General features: G+C 34.6%; 1 protein-coding gene across 2 annotated transcripts in view; it reads left to right on the top strand.

Moving 5' to 3' along the window:
* SAMSN1 (SAM domain, SH3 domain and nuclear localization signals 1) overlaps positions 1 to 22,896 on the top strand; it is a 122,547-nt gene that overhangs the window by 87,456 nt on the left and 12,195 nt on the right. For both annotated transcript variants that reach the window (XM_077118725.1, XM_077118724.1), the window contains 6 exons: positions 3,125 to 3,196; positions 6,957 to 7,106; positions 14,675 to 14,804; positions 17,064 to 17,215; positions 19,881 to 20,087; positions 22,158 to 22,308. In XM_077118725.1, coding sequence (XP_076974840.1) covers positions 3,125 to 3,196; positions 6,957 to 7,106; positions 14,675 to 14,804; positions 17,064 to 17,215; positions 19,881 to 20,087; positions 22,158 to 22,308 — 862 coding nt within the window. The remainder of the gene's footprint in view (positions 1 to 3,124; positions 3,197 to 6,956; positions 7,107 to 14,674; positions 14,805 to 17,063; positions 17,216 to 19,880; positions 20,088 to 22,157; positions 22,309 to 22,896) is intronic.

The following is a 22,896-nucleotide window of genomic DNA, read 5'->3' as shown; positions in this document are numbered from 1 at the left end:
CAAATCATTGTGCTTTAAAATCACTTAAATTAATTGTTCTTTCTTAAGCCTCTAATTCAATATGGAATTTTTCTTACATTTTGCTTCAAATTTTAGGGATTGTTTTTTATCTCGATTTAATTTTGTGCATAAGTATGTAAAACATTTACATGGTTCTTAAGTCAAATCTACAAAACAAGGTACCTTTCATAGAAGTTCATTTTCTTTCCTGTCCTCTTTATTCTGTTTCTCTCACTGTTTCTCTAATTTATATATTTGCCTGTATTAAAACACTCTCAGATGTATTTCTGCCCTCCTTAGATAAATGGTACCTTTCTATGTACACTTTTCTCCACTTTTTTTTTTCACTCATGTTATATCCTGGAGATCATTCCATAGCAGTATAAAAATTATATTTAAATTTTTTACTGCTACATGCATCTCCATTGTCTTGACATTTTATTCAATAACTCCCTTCTTGATAAATATTGGGGTTTACAGGTGGGTTTTTTTTATTGATGATATAAAAGCATTGCAATGCATTTCTGTAACTCATTTCATATCCAAGTATATCTCTAGCATAAACATCTAGAAATGGAATTTCTAGATCAACAGGCAATACTTTGTAGTTTTGGTAGGTATTGACAAATTTCCCTCCACTGGCATTGTACCATTTCATAAGCACACTTCTAATTGTACATAAAATACAGCTGAAGAATAAATATGGTCTAATGTCAATGGAAAAAGAATTATCTTAAATTATCCTAAATATGAATTGCCTTTTTATTAAAGATACTTTTCCCATTGGGAGCTGCTAGTTTAAATAAGAGCTGTCTTAGTGGGTGCTTCTGTCATATTATTTTCTTGATTTAATCATTATGAATAGACAATGCAAGATTCTTGGTATTTGAACACATTTGCTGTTATTAAGGGCTATTATTCAGGATGCAGGCTTTACTTCCAAATTATTTGCCTTTTCATTAGGAAGCTTAATAGAAGAAGAAATTATAAATTTAATTCACACCTTATAGTAAACATTAGCCCTTTTTCATCATAAGCCATAACCTATAATACATTATGAAACTCTCTCAGAAGGTCACCAACTTTTAGACTGATAATTATGCAATTTTGAAACTGTCCTTTTACACACTTAGATTTGCTTAAATATGTCTTAGTATGGACTGACATTATATTCCTCTGGATTAAAGCTATTGAGTGATTAGAAATGAGATAACTGACAAAATCCAAAGTAATAGTCCTATATCTTTCTTAAACCACCACTCCTTAATCTACTATTCTTTATTGATATGACTGGGGGTGAATTAATTTTAAAAGGTGGTGACTATTGATTATTTAATGGAAGAAGATAGTGTGGAGAAACGCTGCAAGTGAGCCTGTTCTGTGCCCTTCTGCACAACATGGCCCATTAGCCAGTGGTTGAAACCATGCCGTAACCCTTATTAATATTCAGTATCACCAAGGCAGAGTAGAAAGGAACTCCAAAATTTCCCTAAGCCATAAGAATGCTTCAAGTATGTGAAAGAGCAATAAATTTCCCTGTGTTCAGATTGTTTATAAGTAGGACAATAATAAATTCAATTCCCTTCCGTGATCTCTAAGCTATGGTGTCTTGGTGGAATGCTTCCTAAGCAAGTTGAAGTGAATATTGCTCTGGGAAGTCACTCTAGGTTAGTAAGCACTGCATGAGAAGACTGTATTTTTTAGTGTGTTTCTGAATTTCAACGCTTCTCTTTCTCTCCTCTTGCTGCAAGCGGAAGGGTTTGTTCAGCAGGGTGGCAAGTCAGCAAAAGGCGTTAATTGTGTCTAACACAGCCATTGTCCTTGGGGCAATATTCTGTATCACACTGTCTATCAAGTTAACCCCTTGTCATATGTCAGGATCTTTTTATTTCAGCTCATTTAAAAGGAAAACAAGGAGTTTTAAAGATAGCTGTGGGGAGACAAGAGTATAAGACTGTATGCAATGACTGGGAGCTTTTAAAGCTGCCTTGAACTAAAATTGGTTGTGATTTCTGAAAGGACAAGAAAAGCTTTTGTGGTTTACTCATTCCTATTACTATGTTTTCAAATCAGCAGGGTATTTTTCAATCCTACCAGCTGACCTTTAAAATATGATAAGCTTGAAATGAAATAATGTTCTACAGATAGAACCTGTTCTTTAGATTTATAGGTAAACAAAGAGCATAATATCAACTATCCACCCTCCCAATGTATAAAATTATATAGATACCAAGGAAATACCAATTTTTCACTCTATGACTTTAAAGATTTTTGAAAATGTGTTTAGAGAAATCATATATTTTGTAGCCTATCATGTAGCTTTCATATTTAGCTACATGCTTAAATCGGTAGCAGAGAACGCAAGTTTAGCTTTGGAAGCAAAAAATATCCAAGAGAAGAGACTTTTATTAACAGATTGAGTTTTTCTCAGGACCAGCAAATTATACTGACCATGAGGTTTTGTTGTAATTCTATGTTAAATGTGAAAAAAAACCAGTTTTACTACCAACGTAAAGCTGCACAGGTCTAACTGCTGCTTTCAAGTTATTGGAAGTCCTAGATGTGTGACATCTTTTTCTGATACCAGCAGAGAGCTTCAAATTATCAAGAACTCGCAATGGAGTATGTATTTGTGTTCATTTTTGTTCAACATACTTGATCTATATGAGGCATAATGATGGATCTTTTTGGATACTTTTGGTTTGTTTGTTTTATTGAAATTGTTTGTTGGTTGTTTGGCTGGTATTACATGCTATTCCCTAATGGAAATAAATTAGTCATTAGCTCACCCAAGAAGATTCAGTTTAGAATTCATAGATTTCTTAGCTGCCATTTCCAAGAGGAAAAGTAATACTAGAAATTAAAATAATTTAACAGATTTTCCCTCAAAATGCCTAACATTTTAACATTAAATATATGAAAACATTTTTATTAACTGTAAATACTGAATGCTAACAATAGTTATATTTAAAGTGTCTGTGGATATTTCAGAAAGACAGGTTTTCTTAAGCCAGTATAAGCAAGAGACTGCTGCTTCCCAAACTATAAACTATTACATTTATCAGTTTTAACAGTGTAAGCACAAACTCTAAGTTTTCTTTTCTTTACCGTTACTCTTTTATAGCGCAGCAGCAGTTTTGGGAATTTTGATCGTTTTCGGAATAATTCCATATCAAAACCAGATGATTCAACTGAGGTTAGTATTTTATTCCATTTTCATGAATGTTATGCTCTCACATTATGAAAATATATGAAGCTAATATCACTTTTGCAAAGTATAGTATGAATAATCAATATATTTTCAAATGATGGGACTTGGATATGTATTTTTGTAATAAACAGAGAATGATTTAGCACCTAGTACTATTCTGGGCATTAAAAGTAAAAGCTACCTAGGAAGTCATGAGCTTAAAGGAATAATTACAATTCAAAGTCCCTTAGGCGATCACAAATTTTCTAAGTAATTCCACCAGAAAATAATAAATATGACAAATTATATACAAGTTGCAATTGCCTTAAATGTGGCTGAAGAAAAGCTTCTCCTAAAATTAGGTTTAAATAATAATAATAATATCTACATATAATTGAGCACTTGCCATGAGTTAGGCACAATGCTAAATACTTTACCTATCTCGAGCATTGGTACTATCAGAACTTCTATTTTACAGTTGATGAAATTTAATTCAATGAGTAAAATTATCATTAAATTATACCATTAATATATGACAAAGGTACAATTCAATTTCTTGCCTACTCCAAAGAGTAGCATTTTGTTATACATGTCATAAAAAGGGGGGCACCTGTGATAATGAATAGTACCACTATAAAATAGTAGAAAGGAAGGAAGTACATTGAGAAAATTGAAAATACATGTTTATCATAAACCTAATTGGGGAATTCACAGGTGATACAATCATTTGAATCAATATATTTTAAATCTTATGCATTGCTTAATTATTAATTCTAGTTGTATCTGTATTTTTTTGTTTATTATAATGAATTTCCCACCTTACTGTGTCTCATTTATTAAGGTACTTTTCATATTTCTATATATATAATCTCTCTATAATATTTCAAAATATTTTTACTTCAGCATTTTTATTTCAGATGTATTTAGATGAAGTATTTCATCACATTTTAGCACATATATCTGTGTATGTATATGCATATATATATATCCCCTTTTATCCCTCTATATATTCACAGATACATACTTATGAATAAATTTGTAGATAGCTCTATGATATGGTTATCTACCAATATTTACATAATTATATATATATATATATATATATATATATATATATATATAAGGTAATATAATATATGCATGTAAATAGTGAGAGACCATAGATCATTTTATTTTCAGTTGGCATCCTATATATTTTTGGGGGGGGCAGGCACCAGGAATCGAACCCAGGTCTCTGGCCTGGCAGGCAAGAACTCTGCCACTGTGCCACCATTGTCTGCCCAATTTTTATCTCTCCATAATCATGCATGAATATATTCCACATTATTTAGTTTATAATTCCAGAGTTAAGCTGTTATTTTAAATAGCTCAGGCTGTTTCAAGTCTATTGGCTAATAATGGTGGCCTAGTAACTTGTGAAAGAATTTGGAGACCCTGATAAGATATTTTACACATATTTCAGCAATTCAGAGTTCATTCATTCATTCAGCATAAATTTACTAAACACGTATTCTAGGGTGGGATTTCATTAGATACTTAGGAAGTACTGTTGAAACAACAGATGAAAACCTTTTATGAAAATACTTCTGAAAATAATTTATGAAGCCCCTCTTTAGAAGGAGACAGATATTAACAACAAAAACAAAAAAAAACTACATCAACAAATAAATATCAAAATGCAATTGTGATTCAGGTTATAAAAGAGAATAGCATCCAATGGCAAGGATAGAAAAAAATGTTAAAAAATACATTTTGAGGTAGTTTCTTTGAAGTGTCTGTAAAAATTGTAGAAAACTGTGATTAAAAATATTCATGATTTTTTTTGAAGTTAACATAGGGATACGTTAACATGGAAAGTACTATAGCACACTTTCATATTTATTCTAGTTAATAAAATAATTTTACATTGAAGACAGAGAAAGTTAGAGCAGAAAGAATAAAAGGATTAACTCTAAAATTTAATGTCCTTCCAAATTATATTTTATTCAAGGCTTTTGAATTAAACAAAGAATCTTTTCCTTTATAAAACAAAGAATCTTTTCCTTTATAACCTTGAATGTAGAAATTAATAAAGTGCAATGAGGGTTTAAATTGGCTGTCCATTCATATTTATCATAGGCAATTTGGAGTACGATATGAAGCAAAACATAATATTGATTAATAATGATGTTAAATATATGTTTAAGCCTTCCTATTAAACTATTCAAGTTCACTAAAGAGAAACTTCCCATCATTTTTTATATTCAAGGAGTGATTGACTTCCCACTTATCAGGAATGGTGGATGGTATGAGACTAGATAACCTTCAAGGGTCCTTTTTTTGCAAATCTGAAATATTAAGGACATGCAATCCCAAATACATCCTCAGGGGAAAAAAAAAATCACTGCAAAGTTCTATATGAGAAGCTTCATTCATTAAAAAAATAATGAACTTCATTTATGTGCTTGGAAATATTATAGACACTCAGAATAAACAAAATTAGTCTCGTGTGACATACATCACAGTAGGAGATGCAGACAATAATCACATAAAGAGCAACAAAAATATTGGCTAATAAATGCTTAGAAAAATAAATCAGAATAAACATGCAGAGAATATGGTGTATAGGCTATTTAAACTAGGGTGCTCAAACAGAAGACTTGTCCTCTATTGCATGACATGTGAGTAGAGGATGAATGAAGGAAGAAATTTGTGGCTATCTAGTGTAAGAACACAGCAGGAACAAATCTTAGTATGAGCATGATTGATAAACAGCAAGGGGTAGTATGGTAAGACTATATTAGAGTGGTTTTCAAACTTTGATGTTCATCAGAATCACTTGGAGAGCCTATTAAAATAGAAATTGTCCCCAGGCAATGCTGATACTGCTGATCTAGGAACCACATTTTGTAAACAACTGCTCTAGTGAGCAAGGGAAATCTGAGAAGTAGCTAGGAGCGAGGTGGGGAGAGTGTTTTAGTTCATATAGATGCTATATAATGTAATATGTATTGCATTAAAAATATTAAATATATTAAATTATATCATATTATTTTATATCATACTTCAGAGCCTTACAGGCTATGAACACTATGCATTTCATTGTGAGTTTGATGGGAAGTCATTGGTTTAGCATGATTGTTATTAAGCATAAGGCGGATACAGTCTAAATAAAAGATTTGTATAGTACAATTTGTGAACTACATGAAGATTTCTTTACTAGTGGCTGGAATTAGTTCATATTTACTATGGCTTGAAAATGTGGGAAATTTATATGTATAATCACTAAAATGAAAAAAAAATGAAGCTTTTCATTTGATTTAATAAACTATAAACTTTCTTAAAAATAGCCATGGCCATCTTAAGTTCCATAAAAAGCAAGATAAATTCAGCACAGATAAATGCTACAACCATTACCAAAGTCTATACAGACATTATCATTCCATTAATTTGGTTGCATTTAACTCTATTTTTGTCTATCTCAAAAATAGGAAGGACTACAATGGTTCTTCTCTATAGATATAAATAAAATAGCAGAAATTCTCTAAGAGAATCTCAAATATGAAACTGAACCTGCAATATCATGTTTTACTTTTGAGTTTGTGAGAAAGGTAACCAAGTCGGGACAACTTAAAATATATGTTGTATGTCAGATCCAGCATTTGAAATTTTGAAAGCTGCTGCATAGGAGGTACAGGAAGTTCACAAATTTAGACTCTTCTAACAATGCTTCTGAATCAATGTTTAATTGTTTTATTATTTTGTCTTTGTGAACAATTTTAACTAGGTATGTGAAGGGGAACCCATAAATGAAAATGGAGAGCAAAATAAAACTTCAAATAATGGAGGAGGATTAGGTAAAAAAATGAGAGCTATTTCCTGGACAATGAAGAAAAAAATGGGCAAAAAGTATATCAAAGCCCTTTCTGAGGACAAGGTAAGTACTCTAGTGGCCACTTGTATTTTTCTATTAAAAATTTCTTGAAACATTTAAGTTTCTTCTTCCAGATATAAAAGTATTTGGTACTTAGAAGCACTTAAACATTTATTTTCTTCTTCAATCATTGTTCCCAGAAGTTGGGTGGAAGAAAGTATTATTACTCTACTTAAATTGAGGATATTGAGTCTCAATGTGATCATATATCTAGTATATAAAGAACACAGTGTCCTCCATGTTGGAGCATGTATCAGTACTTCATTCCTTTTTATTGCTAATAATATTCCATTGAATGGATATACAACATTTTATATATTCACCCGTCCATCAGTGGATAGACATTTGGGTTGTTTCCACTTTTGCTTTTATTATGAAAAAGGCTGCTACAGTCATTCTTGCACATATTTTTGTGTGGACATATGTTTTCATTCTTCTTGGGTATATGGTAACTGTTTAATATTCTAAATAACTGACAACTGCTTTCCAAAGCAGGTGCATCATTTTATATTCCCACCAGTAATATATGAGCATTCTAATTTCTCCACATCCTTATCAATATCTGCTGTCTGTCTTATATTTTTGCCACCTTTTAGTGGGTGTCAAGTGCAATCTCATGATGCTGATTATCTTTTCATGATGTTGATCATCTTTCCATGTGCTTTCTGGCCACGTGCTTGTCTTCTTTGAAGAGATGTCTATTCAAGTATTTTGTCAATTTTTTAATTGGGTTATTTGTATTTTTAGTGTTAAGTTGAAGTATATCTTTGTATATTCCGGATATTAAGCCTTTATCAGATATGTCGTTTCTAAATACTTTTTCCTGTTATACAGACTGTCATTTATATTCATTATGAAATTCTTTGAGGCACAAAAGTTTTTAATTGTGATGAGGTCCTTTTTCTCTATTTTTTCTTTTGCCGCTTGTGCTTTGGGTGTAAAGTCTGAGAAACCATTGTCTAACAAAAGGTTCTGAAGATGCTTCCCTACATTTTCTTCTAGGAATTTGACAGTTCTAGCTCTTATATTTAGGGTTTTGATCCATTTCGCATTGTGTTTTACTTGGTGTGAGATAGGGGTCCTCCTTTTTTTTTTTTTTGGCCAACGGAGATCCAGTTTTTCTAGCACTGTTCATTGAAGGGTCTGTTCTTTCCAGTTGAGTGATTCTTGCCCACTTGTCAAAAATTATTTGGTCATAAACGTGATGATCAATTTTTGAGATCTCAATTCCATTCCATTGGTCTATGTGTCTTGTGCCAGACCAGGCTTTGTTGATGACTGTGGCTTTTTAATAAGTTTTAAGATCAGAAAGTGTGAGTCCTTCAACTTCATTCTTCTATTTCTAGATTTTTTTTTTTTTTTTTGCTATTCAGGGTACCTAACACTTCCATATAATTTATTTCTTACTTTTAAAATTTTTTTCCCTTCCATATAATTTTGATGATTGACTTTTCCATTTCTGCAAAGAAGGTTATTGGAATTTTGATGGGACTGCATTGAATTATAAATTGCTTTGGTTAGAATTGATGTCTAATGATATTTAGTCTTCCAAGCCATGAACATGGAATATGCTTCCATTTATTCAGGTCTTCAATTTCTTTTATCAATGTTTTATTGCTTTTACTGTTTAAATTCCTTACATTATTGGTTAGATTTATTCCTAAATATTTTATTATTTTAGTTGCTATTGTTAATGGAATTCTTTTCATGATTTCTTCTTCTCATTGTTCATTGCTTGTGTATAGAAATACTAGTGATTTGGGGGTGTTGCTCTTGTACCCTGCCATGTTGCTGAATTTATTTATTAGCTCTAGGAGCTGCGTTGTGGACTTTTCAGGATTTTATGGATATAGGATCATGTCGTCTGCAAATAGGGAACTTTTACTTCTTCCTTTCCAGTTTGGATGTCTGTGATTTATTTTTCTTGCCTAATTTCTCTGGCAAGAACTTCCAGTGTAATGTTTAATAGCAGTGGGCATTCTTGTCTTGTTCCTGATCTCAGAGGGAAAGCTATTGGTCTTTCACCATGATGTAGGATGTTAATTGCAGGCTTCTCATACATACCCTTAATCATGGTAGGAAGTTTTCTCATATCCCTAGTGTTCTAAGTGTTTCTATCAAGAAAGGGTACTGGATTTTGTCAAATTTCTTTTCTGCATCAATTGAGGTGATTGTGTGCTTTTTTCCCCTTCATTCTGTTAATAGGGTGTATTATATTAATTGATTTTTCATGACGAACCAAGCTTTCATACCAGAATAAACTCCAATTGATCATGGTGTATAAATCTTGTAAAATACTGCTGGATTCATTTTATTAATATTTTTAAAGGATTTTTGCATCTGTATTCACACAAGTCATTACTCTTTAGTTTTCTTTTCTTATGTTTTCTTTATCTGGCTTTAGTATGAGAGTGATGTTGGCCTCATGGAGAGAATTGGGGAGTATTCCCTCCTCTTCAAATTACTGGAAGTGTTTGAACAGAATTGAAGTTAAATCTTAGAATGCTTGGTGGAATTCCCCTGTGAAGGACAGCCTCGACTTTTTTTGTCCTGAGTTTTGTATTACTGATTCAATCTATTTACTAGCAATTTGTTTGTTGAGGTCTTCTATTTCTTCTTGAGATAATGGAGGTAGTTTGGGTTTTAGAATTTGTCCATTTCATCTAGGTTATTTATTGTATCAATATATAATTGTTTATAGTTTCCTGCTGTAGTCCGTTTTCTTTCATCAGGGTTAGCATTAATTCCCCCCTTTTCATTTCTGATTTTTTTGTTATTTATATCTTTTTCTTTCTTTGTCGATCTAGCTAAAGGTTTGTCAATTGTATTGATCTTTTCGAAGAACTGGCTTTTGGTTTCGTTGTTTCTTTCTATTGTGTTTTTTTCCCTTCTCTCTGTTTATTTCCACTCTTTCTCCTGTTCTACCATGGATGCTGTACACTGTTCTTCCGGCCTCCAGAGCCTCAAATTGTTTCAGATCTTTCTTGCCTGTTTAATAGTGTTATTGGTTGAAGGACTGATTCCTGGACCTTCCTACATTGCCATCTTCCCACAATCCCGCCTGTATTGAGTTTTAAAAGTTCTTTATATATCCTGCATACAAATCTTTTATCAGATATACAAATTGCAAATATTTTCTCTCATTCCATGGGTTGTCTTTCCGCCTTCTTGATGATATCATTTGTGGGATAAAAATTTTTAATTTTGGTGCAGTCCAATTTATTTTTTTCTTTCATCACATGTGTCCTTGGTGTTATACTCAGAAAACAGTGCCTAACCTAAGGTCTCACCAATTTACTTCTGTGGTCTTAAAAGAAGATGTTTAGTTTTAGCTCTTAAAGTTTGGCATATGATCCAATTTGAATTAATTTTTTTATATGGCGTGTGGTATGAATTCAACATCATTAATTTGCATTTGGATTTCTACCTGTACTGACACCATTTGTTGAAAAGGTTATTCTTTTTCCATTGTATTATCTGGTGCCCTTGTTGAAAATCAAAATAAATATATGGATTTATTTCTGGACTCTGCATTCTATTACACTACATTGATCTATATGTTTTATGTCAATTATCTTTTTAATCCTTTTCAATATGGCTTCAGTTCCCAGTACTCCACTGAGGTTATTGTCATGATCAGTAGAGACCTCTGGGCTGCCAACTTCAAAGGTCACTTTTTCTTCTCCTTGCTTTATATTTCAGCTGCATTTGAAACAGGTGATGATTTTCTTACATGTGGAGTAATTTCTTTGCCTGATTTCTTTGACTCGGCATTCTTCTGGATTTCCTGCTTACTCATAATTTCCTTTCTTCGCTTTGGTTCCCTTATTTTTCTTCTTAATACTGAATCTTTTATGAAGCTTGTTTCTGGACATTCTACACTGACTACTCTCTCTTACTACATGATCTCTTCCAGTCTCATGACTTTAAAGACTACCTACTAGCTGATATTTTTCACAATTTTTTCTCTAGCTTTTGATTTCTTCACTTATCTGTATAATCACACAACCAATTGCCTATTTACTATCTTTTTTTAGATTTCTAATAGATATTTGAAACCTTATATATCTAAAATTGAAGCTTTGTTTCTCCACATATCTGAAAAAAAAATCTTCTTCATCCAGTTTTTCTCATATACAATAGACAACATTATAATAACCCTACTGTGCTAGTTTGAAAGGATGTGTGTCCCCTAGAAAAGCCATGTTTTAATCTAAATCCCATTTCATAAAGGCAGAATAATCCCTATTCAGTATTGTATGTTTGGAACTGTAATCAGATCATCTCCTTGGAGATGTGATTTAATCAAGAGTAGTTGTTAAACTGGTTAGATGACGACATGTCTCCACCCATTTGGGTGGGTCTTGAGAAGTTTCTGGAGTTCTATAAAAGAGGAAATATTTTTGGAGAATGAGTGTGATTAAGAGAGAGTCAGAGAAGAATGACATAGCTACGAGAGCCCACAAGCCAGTGACCTCTGGAGATGAAGAAGGAAAACGCCTCCCGGGAAGCTTCATGAAACAAGAAGCCAGGAGAGAAAGCTAACAGATGATGCCTTGCTTGCCATGTGCCCTTCCAGCCGAGAGAGAAACCATGACTGTGTTCACCATGTGCCTTCTCTGATGAGAGAGAGACCCTGAACTTCATCGGCCTTCTTGAACCAAGGTATCTTCCCCTGGATATCTTTCATTGGACATTTCTATAGACTTGTATTTGGGTCATTATCTCGGCCTTAGAACTGTAAACTTGCAACTTATTAAATTCCCCTTTTTGAAAGCCATTCTGTTTCTGGTATATTGCATTCCAGAAGCTAGCAAGCTAGAATACCTACATACCAAAAAAAATAAAAAGATAAAAACAAAACCTCTAAGAATAATTTTAGACTCTTTTCTTTCTCTAACTTTCCGCACCTAGTCACTGACATATCCTCTTGATCTAAATCCAAAATATATCTAAAATCCCTTAAATCCTCCATTTAACTAGTCTATACTTTATTGTAACTTATCAAACTCACTTGTATGGATTACCATAATGATTAGGTAATGGATTTTCCATCTTCCACTCTGTTAGTTTGCTAGCTGCTGAAACATGGTATACCAGAACAGGAATGGCTTTTATAAAGGGGAATTTTATAAGTTACAAGTTTATAGTTCTAAGCCTATGAAAAATGTCCAGACTAAGGCAAGGCTATAAAAATCCCAAATTAAGGCATTCATGGAAAGATATCTTGGTTCAAGAAGGCCAGTGATGCTTGGGATTTCTCTCTCAGTTGGAAAAGCACATGGCAACATCTGCTAGCTCTCTCTCCAGGTTTCTTCAGTGACTTCCCTGGGGCTCTGTCCATTCTGTTGGCTCTGTAGGTTCTGTCAGCTCTGAAGCTTCTGTGGTTTCTGTTGTTTCTGGTTCTCTCTCCAAAATGTCTCCTCTTTTAAAGGATTCCAGTAAACTAATCAAGACCCACCTGGAATGGGTGGAGCCACATCTCCCTCTAATCAAAAGTTAATTCCCACAGTTGGGGGCATCACATCTCCATGAAGGTAATCTAATCAGAAGATTCCAACCTATAGTTTTGAATCAAGATTAAAAGAAATGGCTGCTCCCACAAGATTGGATCAAGATTAAAGCACAGCTTTTCTAGGGTGCATAAAACTTTCAAATTGGCACACACTCTTACGCATAAAATCTACTTTCCGCATGGCAGCCGGAAGGATTTAGGAAAAGTGGACATCAAAGTCCATTGCTCCCCTTTTAAAACTTCACAATGTCTTCACAAGGCTGAACCTTACTATAGTTTGTTGGTTCTTGCCCTCTGAGAAACAGACCTCAAGAAGGGAATAGACAACTAAAATACTTATTTGGGGGAAGTGCTTGTGAAGGATAAAGAAAAAGAGGAAGAAATGAGCAGGAAGAATTTCATACTGCAATGTTGATCTGATACTGTGAAAAGAGAGAGGGAAAGAAAGATGATTGGGTAGAAAGAGCCTGAGACTGCAAGAAAGTTATGAGAAATGTTTGTTGATGGGTAGTCTTTGAGTCAAAGTTTTCCATTAGAAGAGTTCCTCCTCCCACCAGAATAGGGTCACGTGGTATCTCTACTGTTTCAGTCCTTGGTAGGAGTGTGGCCTCAGTACAAACATAGTGGTAGATCCAGAGGGCCAGTAGCTGGGTCTGTCATTCATGTACGTAAGGTCCTCATGGCATGGGCTGTGAATAGCACATTGCCATCACCACCACCCCTGGTCTATGAAGCTCTTCATGATCTGGCTCTGTTCTTCTCTGGATTTGTATCTAACACTCTCCTCTCTTGCACTCAGCTTCAGCTACATTAGCCCTGATCCTCTTCTAAACACAATCCAGGAAATTCTGTGTCCAAATATTCAAGTAAATTGTATTGTCTTATTTAGGTAGAGAAATTAGAACAAATATTACCTTATTAAATAGATCTTTGGATGTTACTCCATCTAAATCGCTAACCTTCCCCTAACCCTAACCTAAATAGTCAATTTCACTCAGCTCATCCAGTTTTATTTCCTTCATAGCCCTTATTACTCTCTGAAATTATATTGCTCATTTTGTTTACACTCACCTTAAAATATACATACAAGCATACACATACACACACACATACAGCCTAACATACTAGAAAGTATCTCCTTTAGAGAAGGGACCCTATAACCTTATTCACTATGGTATCCCCCATTCCCAAAACAGTGTCTGGTACATTGGAGGTATTCTATAAACTTGTGTTTAATAACTCAATGGTTGGATAAATGAATGGTTAAAACCAGAGAAGTAAACAGTGTATATCATATATATATATATATATATATTCTGAATTTTTATCAATATTCAGTAAAACAAAAAAGTGGAGAGCATTGAATTACATTTGGATGAACATTTAAAAATTCATAGGTTTTGTAAAAACTTTCTAAAAATGAAAAATATTTGAGTTGTTCTCAAGCAAATTTAATTTGCTTTGAAATTGTCTGTACTTCCTAATTTTATGTAAGATTTGATTTTCACTTGACTAGGTGGCAAGCATGGTATGAGATTTGTTAAGCTTCTTAAATAAGCTTCGTTTTAGAACTGCAAAGTGTGTATGTTTTATTCATATCTAGTGATCTAGTATAGTGCAAATAATTGAAATGAAACTACTATGCAGAGATTAAATTTGTAGTGTTTAATCTCAAAAGATTAGTAATGGTGGTAAAGTGATGACAAAGAGCACAAAGAGGTAAAAATGCTTCAACAGATAAAGCATAGATGTGAATGAATCGAACATTTCTGATTAAATACTCCTGGTAAGATATTCCTCCTAATTTGTAGCAATGAACTATTGTAATTTCCATTAAATTCCACACTGGTTTCATTGTAAGACTATTTCCCAAGTATACCACAAAATATTTTGCTAGGAATTGAAGGAAAGATTAATAACTCTCATATTTTATGCTGATGTATTCCTAAATCTTTGCATTGGTAATGTGTGCCTTATTTGTTAAATCAATGCACACAGTAAACTTTCCCATGGAAATGTGTTCTCAACACTTAACCACTGATATGTTTTACTGAAGGAAGAGGAGGATGGAGAGGATGCCCTTTCATATCGTAACAGTGACCCTGTTATTGGAACCCGCACTGAGAAGGTCTCCCTCAAAGCCAGTGACTCCATGGACAGTCTCTACAGTGGGCAGAGCTCATCAAGTAAGGCTCCAGAATAAGTGACAAGATCCTAGATGTGAGGTTTGGGTTGAGTTAATTAGAAACAAGGCATTTGCTCCTATGGGGCTTGTTTATCAAAATAGTAGCAGGATTCCAGCTACTCAGAAACGGTGAAAATGTAGGCTCTGTTGAATTGAAATGGAATTGCTATTGTTTAAAAAGATACATAATGCATTAAATAGAATTATGTACTGTTTTGAAACTGTTAACACTGTAGTCAGCAGCAAGACTTTGGGAAATATGCCTCAAAAGTTGTGTTAGGTAATTAAATCTACATCCCTAAAATAAAAACACATGCTGGGGAGAACTGAAGCACAGTCATGTAAGTTTTAAAATATCTTAAAGTATTCTGATGAATGGAATCCTGTTTTGTTCTCTCTCTCACCCTCTCTCTCCTTCTCTCCTTACCTCCCTCTATCACTATCCCCTCTCTATTTTTCTTTCTCTCTCCTCTTTCCTTTCCTTCCTCTTTCATGATCTCCCCCATTCCTTCTTTCCTTCCTTCTGTCACTTTTTTCCTTTCTTGCCTTGTCTAGCCTTCTTTTTTTCCAGAAGTGTTTTGAAACATGCAGGACATATACAGCAATTCTGATGGTTACATCTTAGGTCTTGAGTCAGCATTAGTGAGTTAAGAGTGAGTCAGCATTAGTGAGTTAAGAGTGAGTCAGCATTAGTGAGTTAAGAGTAAAGCAATATGCAAACACTAAATGGTAAGGATGGCCACAACTAGGTAACAAAAGGAGTTACAAAAGTCCAAAGAGGATTTTTAAATGAGCATTGATAATTTTCTAAGAAAAATTTAGTCACACAACCTGTGCAATATTTGGATAAAACTACTGATGCTGCATGGGTGTCTTGTGACTTTTTATAGAGAGAGTCTTATACATCCTTCTGATCCTTTCAGGTCTTTTAAATGTTTCTGCAAAGTTTATTTTCTATTTCTTTTTAAATCTACTGCTTCTATTGTTTGAAGATGGATTGGAAAGACCAGATGTCTCAAATATCCTGAGTTTTATTCCCTTTTTCTTATTGGCTATATAACAGTTATTATGTGAACAAAGTTAATGCAGAAATATTTGAAGGATTTTTTTTTTTGCATGTCTGCATTTCAAAGTTCATTAGTATTCATTCCTACTGGAAGTTTAAAAATTTTAAATTGTGATACTCAATGTGGAAAGAATGTTAATAACTAGAATATACTATGAAAAGCAGAGCCTGGGGTGGTCTTAGAAATGAGAGTATGAAGAGGCTGGGGACATAGTTATCTGTTATGTACAGTTTAGTTTCTGTGATCAGATGCAACTCACGTATCTTTTATACTAGATCACATACAATCAGTAGCGTCTATAAACATCTTTGCTTTATACAATGGATGTAGGGAAACCTGGACTGATCCCTAACAGAACAGAGCATTGAAGGGGCAGCACCTCAGAAGGAAGCAAAGTTGTACCTGATGATGGTGGTGAATAAACAAGAATTACTTGCACCAGGAATTGTTCTTGCCATCAGTCTGGCAGTAGAAATGGAAGACTTTTTCTCTTCTGTCTTGAGGCTCAAGATAGAGAGGAAGTGACTAGACAACAAGGACTGAGAGCAGTTTACAAAACTCAGTTTAGAACAGTTTCAAACCACCTGGGAGTAAAGACATTCAGTAACTCCCTCCTCCCCTCACACCCATACCATGAGCAAAGCTGTCATTTTTTTAAGCACAAAGATGTTGCTTAAAATGGCCTTGCTATGCAGTGGAAAGTCTGGGTAGCATTTTTGCTACAATTGAGATAAGTAGTAGGGAACCTAGAAGTCTCATGCCTTGAGCACTTATTGTGTGATCAATAGCACAAAGACCAAACTGTTGCTATCAGTTCTTGTCTTTGTTTACACGAACAAAATTAATTATCTGGGTTGTACAGAGATTAAACCTACTACATCCACCTCATTAGCAAATGTTCAGTGCTCAAGTCACTCTGCTACTGGATCAGATCACAAAGACAGAAAGAAGTGAGAGGGTGTTTGGATTGTGGTTGAAGAGAGAAGAGAGTGGGCAGGTTGGCTGGAGAATAGTCAGAAGTGGCTCAGAGGACAGAGGTTGCTCTGTCAGAGGCAGAAACAGGGATAAGTCTTTAGAACCTCCACATAGGTGGGCATCCAGCTCCTCAGCACTGTCCTGCCCCATTATGTTAGGACGATTGTTGAGAATGTTACATGCCCTCTTTGTGAATTGTCAACCTCTGCTTTCATCAGGTGGAATAACAAGCTGTTCAGATGGTACAAGTAATCGGGACAGCTTCCGACTTGATGATGAAGGCCCCTATGCAGGACCATTCTGTGGCCGTGCCAGAGTGCACACAGATTTCACACCAAGCCCCTATGACACTGACTCCCTCAAAATCAAGGTGAGTGAACATCAAGTCTGCCTTCTGTATGGCTTACCCAATGCTGTTGTATGCTCTGTTTCAGGAAGGACAGGCAGTAAGAACTAGGGGTGTTGAGTGTGTTCTTCTCAATGGCAGAACCAGGAAGTGGTTTACTGAGGCAAGAGTTGGGAGAAAACAGGCAGGGGGAATCAGTCTATTAGCATTCGTTGCTGTTATGTAGGTAACGCAGATTCAGAGCCTAGCAAGGAAGAAGGAATTGTCTGCATTTTCTAAAAGCCTCACACTTTGCTGGATATACCTAGCTCTGTCTGATATTTGCTGGAATAAAGATAATGAAGCCAAGGTGATAGAGAGAAGATGGAGATGTCACACCAAGAGCCCAGCAGACTAATAGCTTTGGCAATCAGATTTGCCGGGATCCTCCAGCACTTTTTAAGTTGGTTGCCATGAGGAACCAGAGAGCTTTCTCCCAGTGATATTCGCTCCTGAGTCCCTTTTCTTGATCCTATCCTCTGTATTAATGTTCTACTGCTGCCTAAAAATTACCACGGACTTGGTGGCTTGAAGCAACACCCATGTATTATTATCACACTTTCGTAGGTCGTAAGTCTGAAAATGGTTCCGCCAGTTTCCCACTTAAGGTCTCACAGGTGAAATCAGCTGGGGCTGAGATCTCATCTGAGGTGTGGGGTCCACTTCCAAGTGTACTCGTTGTTGCCAGATTTTGGTCCCTTGGGATTGTAGGCTCGAGATCCCTGATTTCTTGCTGGATATCAACTGGCAGTGGTTCTCAGCTCCTAGAGGCCACCTGTCAGGGCCTCCTCCACAACATGGCAGTTTGCTCCTTCAAGGCCAGCAAGAAAAAATTCCAAGGATACCGCAAATCTCTGATTTTAAGGACTCCCCCTGATTAAATCAGACCCACTCAGATAATCTTTCTTTTAATTAACTCAAAATCAACTTGTTTGTGACATTACTCATATCTTTAAAGTCCTTTATGTCATATAGCGTAACAGAATCACAAGTGGGAAATCCTATATATCCATAGCCCCACCCACACTCAAGGAAAGAGGATGATACAGGGGCAAGGATCTTGGGGGCCTCCTTATAATTCTGCCTCGCAGTGCTCTCATCTGAGAAAACCCTCTATCTGCTATTCAGATTCAATTGCCCATTTAATTCCACTTCACAATGACTGTGTGCTTCATGTTCTCTCACTTACACCACCATCCTGTGGGGTGGGTTAGCTTATTGCCACTTTCATTCCCTCCTTCCCTTTTCCTTAGCACACTGCAAAAAGCTCTCCAGTGTGAAGGCAATGTCAGGGTATATAAACAGCAGCGGGCGGATGTGAAAGGATAATACAATGTTTTTTACTTTTTGTCTAAGAAATAAAAATGCAAAAATAAAATTGGATCTTTGCTTGATGATCTACGGGCCTTCCTGGGATGTGCACTTTTTACTAGGGTAAGAGGAAGGATGAAGAAAAGGGGTTTCCATGTCTGCCATGTCTAGAAATTCCCCTCACCCTCACCCCCACCCCCTAAAGCTTAGGTTGATTTTCCCATATGCCTAGCTGAAGTCATGTGGCTAAGGGATTTGATTCCCTGCAGTATAAGGCAGGAAGACCTAGACTAGCAGCTCAGAGAGCCCGGAGGGATCACAAATCAGAAAGATCAGTTCTCTCACTCACACTGAATTCTACCGTTACCAAAAAAATGTGTGTTACATGGAAGAACACATTCACAAAGCAGGAGGGAAAAAAAAAGGTTTTTTAGTACCAGATGCAATGCTCTGTGTGTTTCAGGGTAGTTTCTTAAAAGTGGCAAAAATACTGCAATCTGTAACATGATCTCTGGGGGCAGAAAGTTCTAAGTCTCAAAGGAATAACTGATAATCAAATTCAGGCAATGTATTTGCATAAAAATCCACTTTCTTTACGAAAAACTGCCCCTGTGGGATTTTCTACTATTACCAATAACTGGTAGGTAGTAGCCAATTAGAGCCCTAGGACTCAATTAAAGAAAAAGACCAATCCAGTTTGTCCCTTTCAATGTGCTGCATTCAGACTTCAACCCAAAGTTCACTTTGAACAGAGATTAATCTAAATATTATCTTTTATAGAGGAAGAATTAAGTAGCATAATTTACCCTTTGTTCACACATACTTTTGTACAAATTTGATGAGGTCTGAAAAATTGTATTATTTTATATGAATATGATATATTAACTTCCTGCAGGCCCTTGGGAACTCATTTAACATCCAAGTTTCTTTTTCTGTAATATTTAAAGCAGTAATGATGATACCACATGTATGTAACTCAGAGGTTTTTTTGTGAGCATAAAATGTGTCAGTGCATGCAAATTACACAGTGTTTTATAAACTGCATAGTGCTTTGTAAACTACATAGTGCTCTACAAATATAAGGTGGTCTGAAGATAAAAACATGTCAACCGCTTGTAAGAGCTTTTCTTCAAGCATATTGAATTTTTCTTCATTATGTTCTATTAAATTATATCCTTGCACGTTGTTAAGGAAATTTCATCTAAATTTATTTCTTTTACTCCTGACCCCCTTTATATTACTCCCTATAATTCTAATCTTCTATGATTGCATTCTTTCTAGCAATTTGCATAGCTCCAGAGCGCTTTGAAATCTGATTAGTATATTTCTTTGCCCTTAGAAAGGAGACGTCATAGACATTATCTGCAAAACGCCAATGGGAATGTGGACAGGAATGCTGAACAATAAAGTTGGAAACTTCAAATTTATTTATGTGGATGTCATCTCAGAAGAAGAAGTTATCCCCAAGAAAATAAGGGCACACCGAGGAAGTAAGACTGAAAAACCTAAGACTCTGAAGGAATTCTTAGAGCAGATTCACCTTCAGGTTAGCAAACCTGTGGTCCCTTGGATTTTGGTTGCATATGGATGGAATAGTTGAGAGGAATGGATCTATGAGCAATTGTTGAATTAAACTGAAGTTCGTATGTCAGCTCCTGTGACTATGGCAAGCTCCAAGCACCACTAATATTTCCTTTTCGCTTTTTTTTAATTCCATAATTATTATGGAGTCATAAGAATTCTAACTCATGACAGCAAAGATGTCTTATGCAGACTGGTTCAGTTTAATTTGAATTAAAGTTTGAGTTCTCATTTAATTCAGTGTTTGTATAAAGTGTTATTTAAAAAATACTGAACACAGCAAAGGAAAATGTGATTTCCAAGAAAAGTTCTTATTTCTACTTCATTAATTTTGTTATGCGAGGACAGGTCTTGATATCACATCCTTTGAACTAAACTCTACTGGTTATTAGAAGTGACAGTAGAGATCAATGATGAGAAACTGCAATGAAAAATGAAAAATACCTAGAAAAATAAAAGGCCAGGAGAAAAGGTATAAATGATAGTGACAAAGAGAGTTTGAAAAGCAAAGACAAAAGTTTAGAGAAGTAAAAGGAAAAATGGGAAGTTGTATTTTCTGTAGAATAGAAATCAAAATCAAGTCAAAAAAGATAACTAAATATAATCATTTTCAGGTTAATTTGTTGGGAACCAGTGATCATTAGGACCCAAAATAACTGCATAAAGGAAACCATGCTGTCTATATTTGCAATCCAGTTATTTTCTCCTTGTTGTATTAGCAAATAAAAAAAATCTATGTTGATAAATGGTTGTACATGTATTATACCTAGTCTCACTCGATTTACTATTTTCCAATCCATTTCTAAAATTAGTTCAACAGTGCCTTGATAGTTTTCAAAATTTAGCAAGGAAATAGCCAATTAAACTTCCTTTAACAGATTTTTTTTTAATTGTCTAGTTGCATTTCTGTCTGTGAAAACACTGTTCAAGCCTTCCAGTCCTACTTCCATTTGCTCCCAAATGAAGTACTCCTTGAAAAAAGGACAAGCTTGAATCCTGCCTCTGCAATTTGTTCTGTGAAATGTGAGAAAACCAAAGTCTCAGGGACTTACCCAAGAACTCACAGTTAGATGGTTATGTCAGAATGGGAATTTTGGTTTTCTCTCTTCCAATACAGTGTTCCAAGATATATACGTATTTTTTAATTGCCATTTTCCCCCTCTTTTTTTGAAAAAAAAATGGCTGGCAATAAGTTCTTCCTGATTACTTAAAACTTTAGACTTAGCCTCATTCAATTTTAATGACAAAAATAAGGATATTGAAATTACAATGAAGTAAAATGGGAGGAATTTTTTAGGAAGTTGATAAAGCATGCAACTTAATTTTATTCTGTTAGAGGTAGCAGACGTTATATAAGTAACATACAGACTTTGATATCATGGCCCATGAATTTTAAACAATTATGTATTAATATAAATGATGGGAAAATATACATATTCAGAAAAGAAAAACAATTTTATCAACCACAGTGCATTCACGTTTAATAAAAACTTTTAAATTATATATAATGCCTTTCCACCAAAATGTTAAATTCACTTTTTATATAGAATGGTATCTGTTTCTAACTCATTTTTAGCCTACCCCAAGAAGTTAACAAGAGTAGATGTTTTTATAATCAAACAAGCAAGAAGAAATGGGGATTTAGAAATACTATTATAATACACTGTATCATTAGAGGCACTGTATGCATAGACTTAAGGAAACACTAGCTTTGTCAATTTAGCTAGTTAAAAACTGAAAAACTGCCAAATGGGATGAATGATCCAGCCATTTAATTGATCCATGATTTAATGGCAATTATTTCTTCTTTACATTTGTCCTTCTAGAAGGTAAGGATTATACAATATATTCCTTTAAATTGCTTTAGAGTTCGTATGTGCAAAGCTACTGCAAGTAAAATAAAGTTAAGCAAATGATCTATGGGCAACTTTAGTTTGTATATGCATTTTCTACACTTTCTTCAAATCTGAAGACAACTAGAATAAAATATTTGAATCTAATCAGCTTATATTTTATGTACTTTTCTCCCCCACAGGAATACACATCAACCCTCTTGCTCAATGGTTATGAGATCCTAGAAGATTTAAAGGATATAAAAGAGAGTCATCTCATTGAACTAAACATTGAAAACCCAGAAGACAGGAAGAGGTTACTGTCAGCTGCTGAGAATCTCTTTGATGAAGAAGGTAAGTGTGCACACCTACTTTTCCCCCAGCTGAAAATCACAGTTTAATGTAAATAGTAAAATCATTTCAAACAATGTCCTGTTTGTTTACTGAGAATCATATAAACCATTGTTTCACATAAATATAAATTTGGAAACATCAACTCTGTCGAATTTATAATTAGGAAGAGAAACTTTTTTTTTTTTACCTTATTGTAATCTTAGGAAATCAAAGGACTTTTCAAGGCACCTCATTTTGATTCTGCCACACTATTAATTTACAAGTATTTAGTGACAGAATGAGCCATTAGTGAGAAATGTCATACATGGCTTCTGTAGAACCACACAGAGCACGGCTCTAGCTAATGAGCCTTTGCTCCATATAGGAAAATTCATCTCATTACCATATAGTCACATCTTGTACATTTTTATAGTATTCTTTCAAAATATTATAATAGCTTGCAAAGATATTCAGCACTCACTTATATTATCTGAGATGGTTCTCTGTAAGTATAAACTGAATATGGAATAATACATGCAGATGTATTGATGGCAGAAGACTGGCTACACAAAGCGGGTTTGCAAAGATAGGATGTCTTTTATTTTTACA

The sequence above is a fragment of the Tamandua tetradactyla genome, chromosome 10 (assembly GCF_023851605.1).
Source record: "Tamandua tetradactyla isolate mTamTet1 chromosome 10, mTamTet1.pri, whole genome shotgun sequence".
NCBI classification, from domain to species: domain Eukaryota; kingdom Metazoa; phylum Chordata; class Mammalia; order Pilosa; family Myrmecophagidae; genus Tamandua; species Tamandua tetradactyla.
The sequence above is the reverse complement of the archived record's forward strand: the minus strand, read 5'-3'. Positions and strand labels throughout refer to the sequence as shown.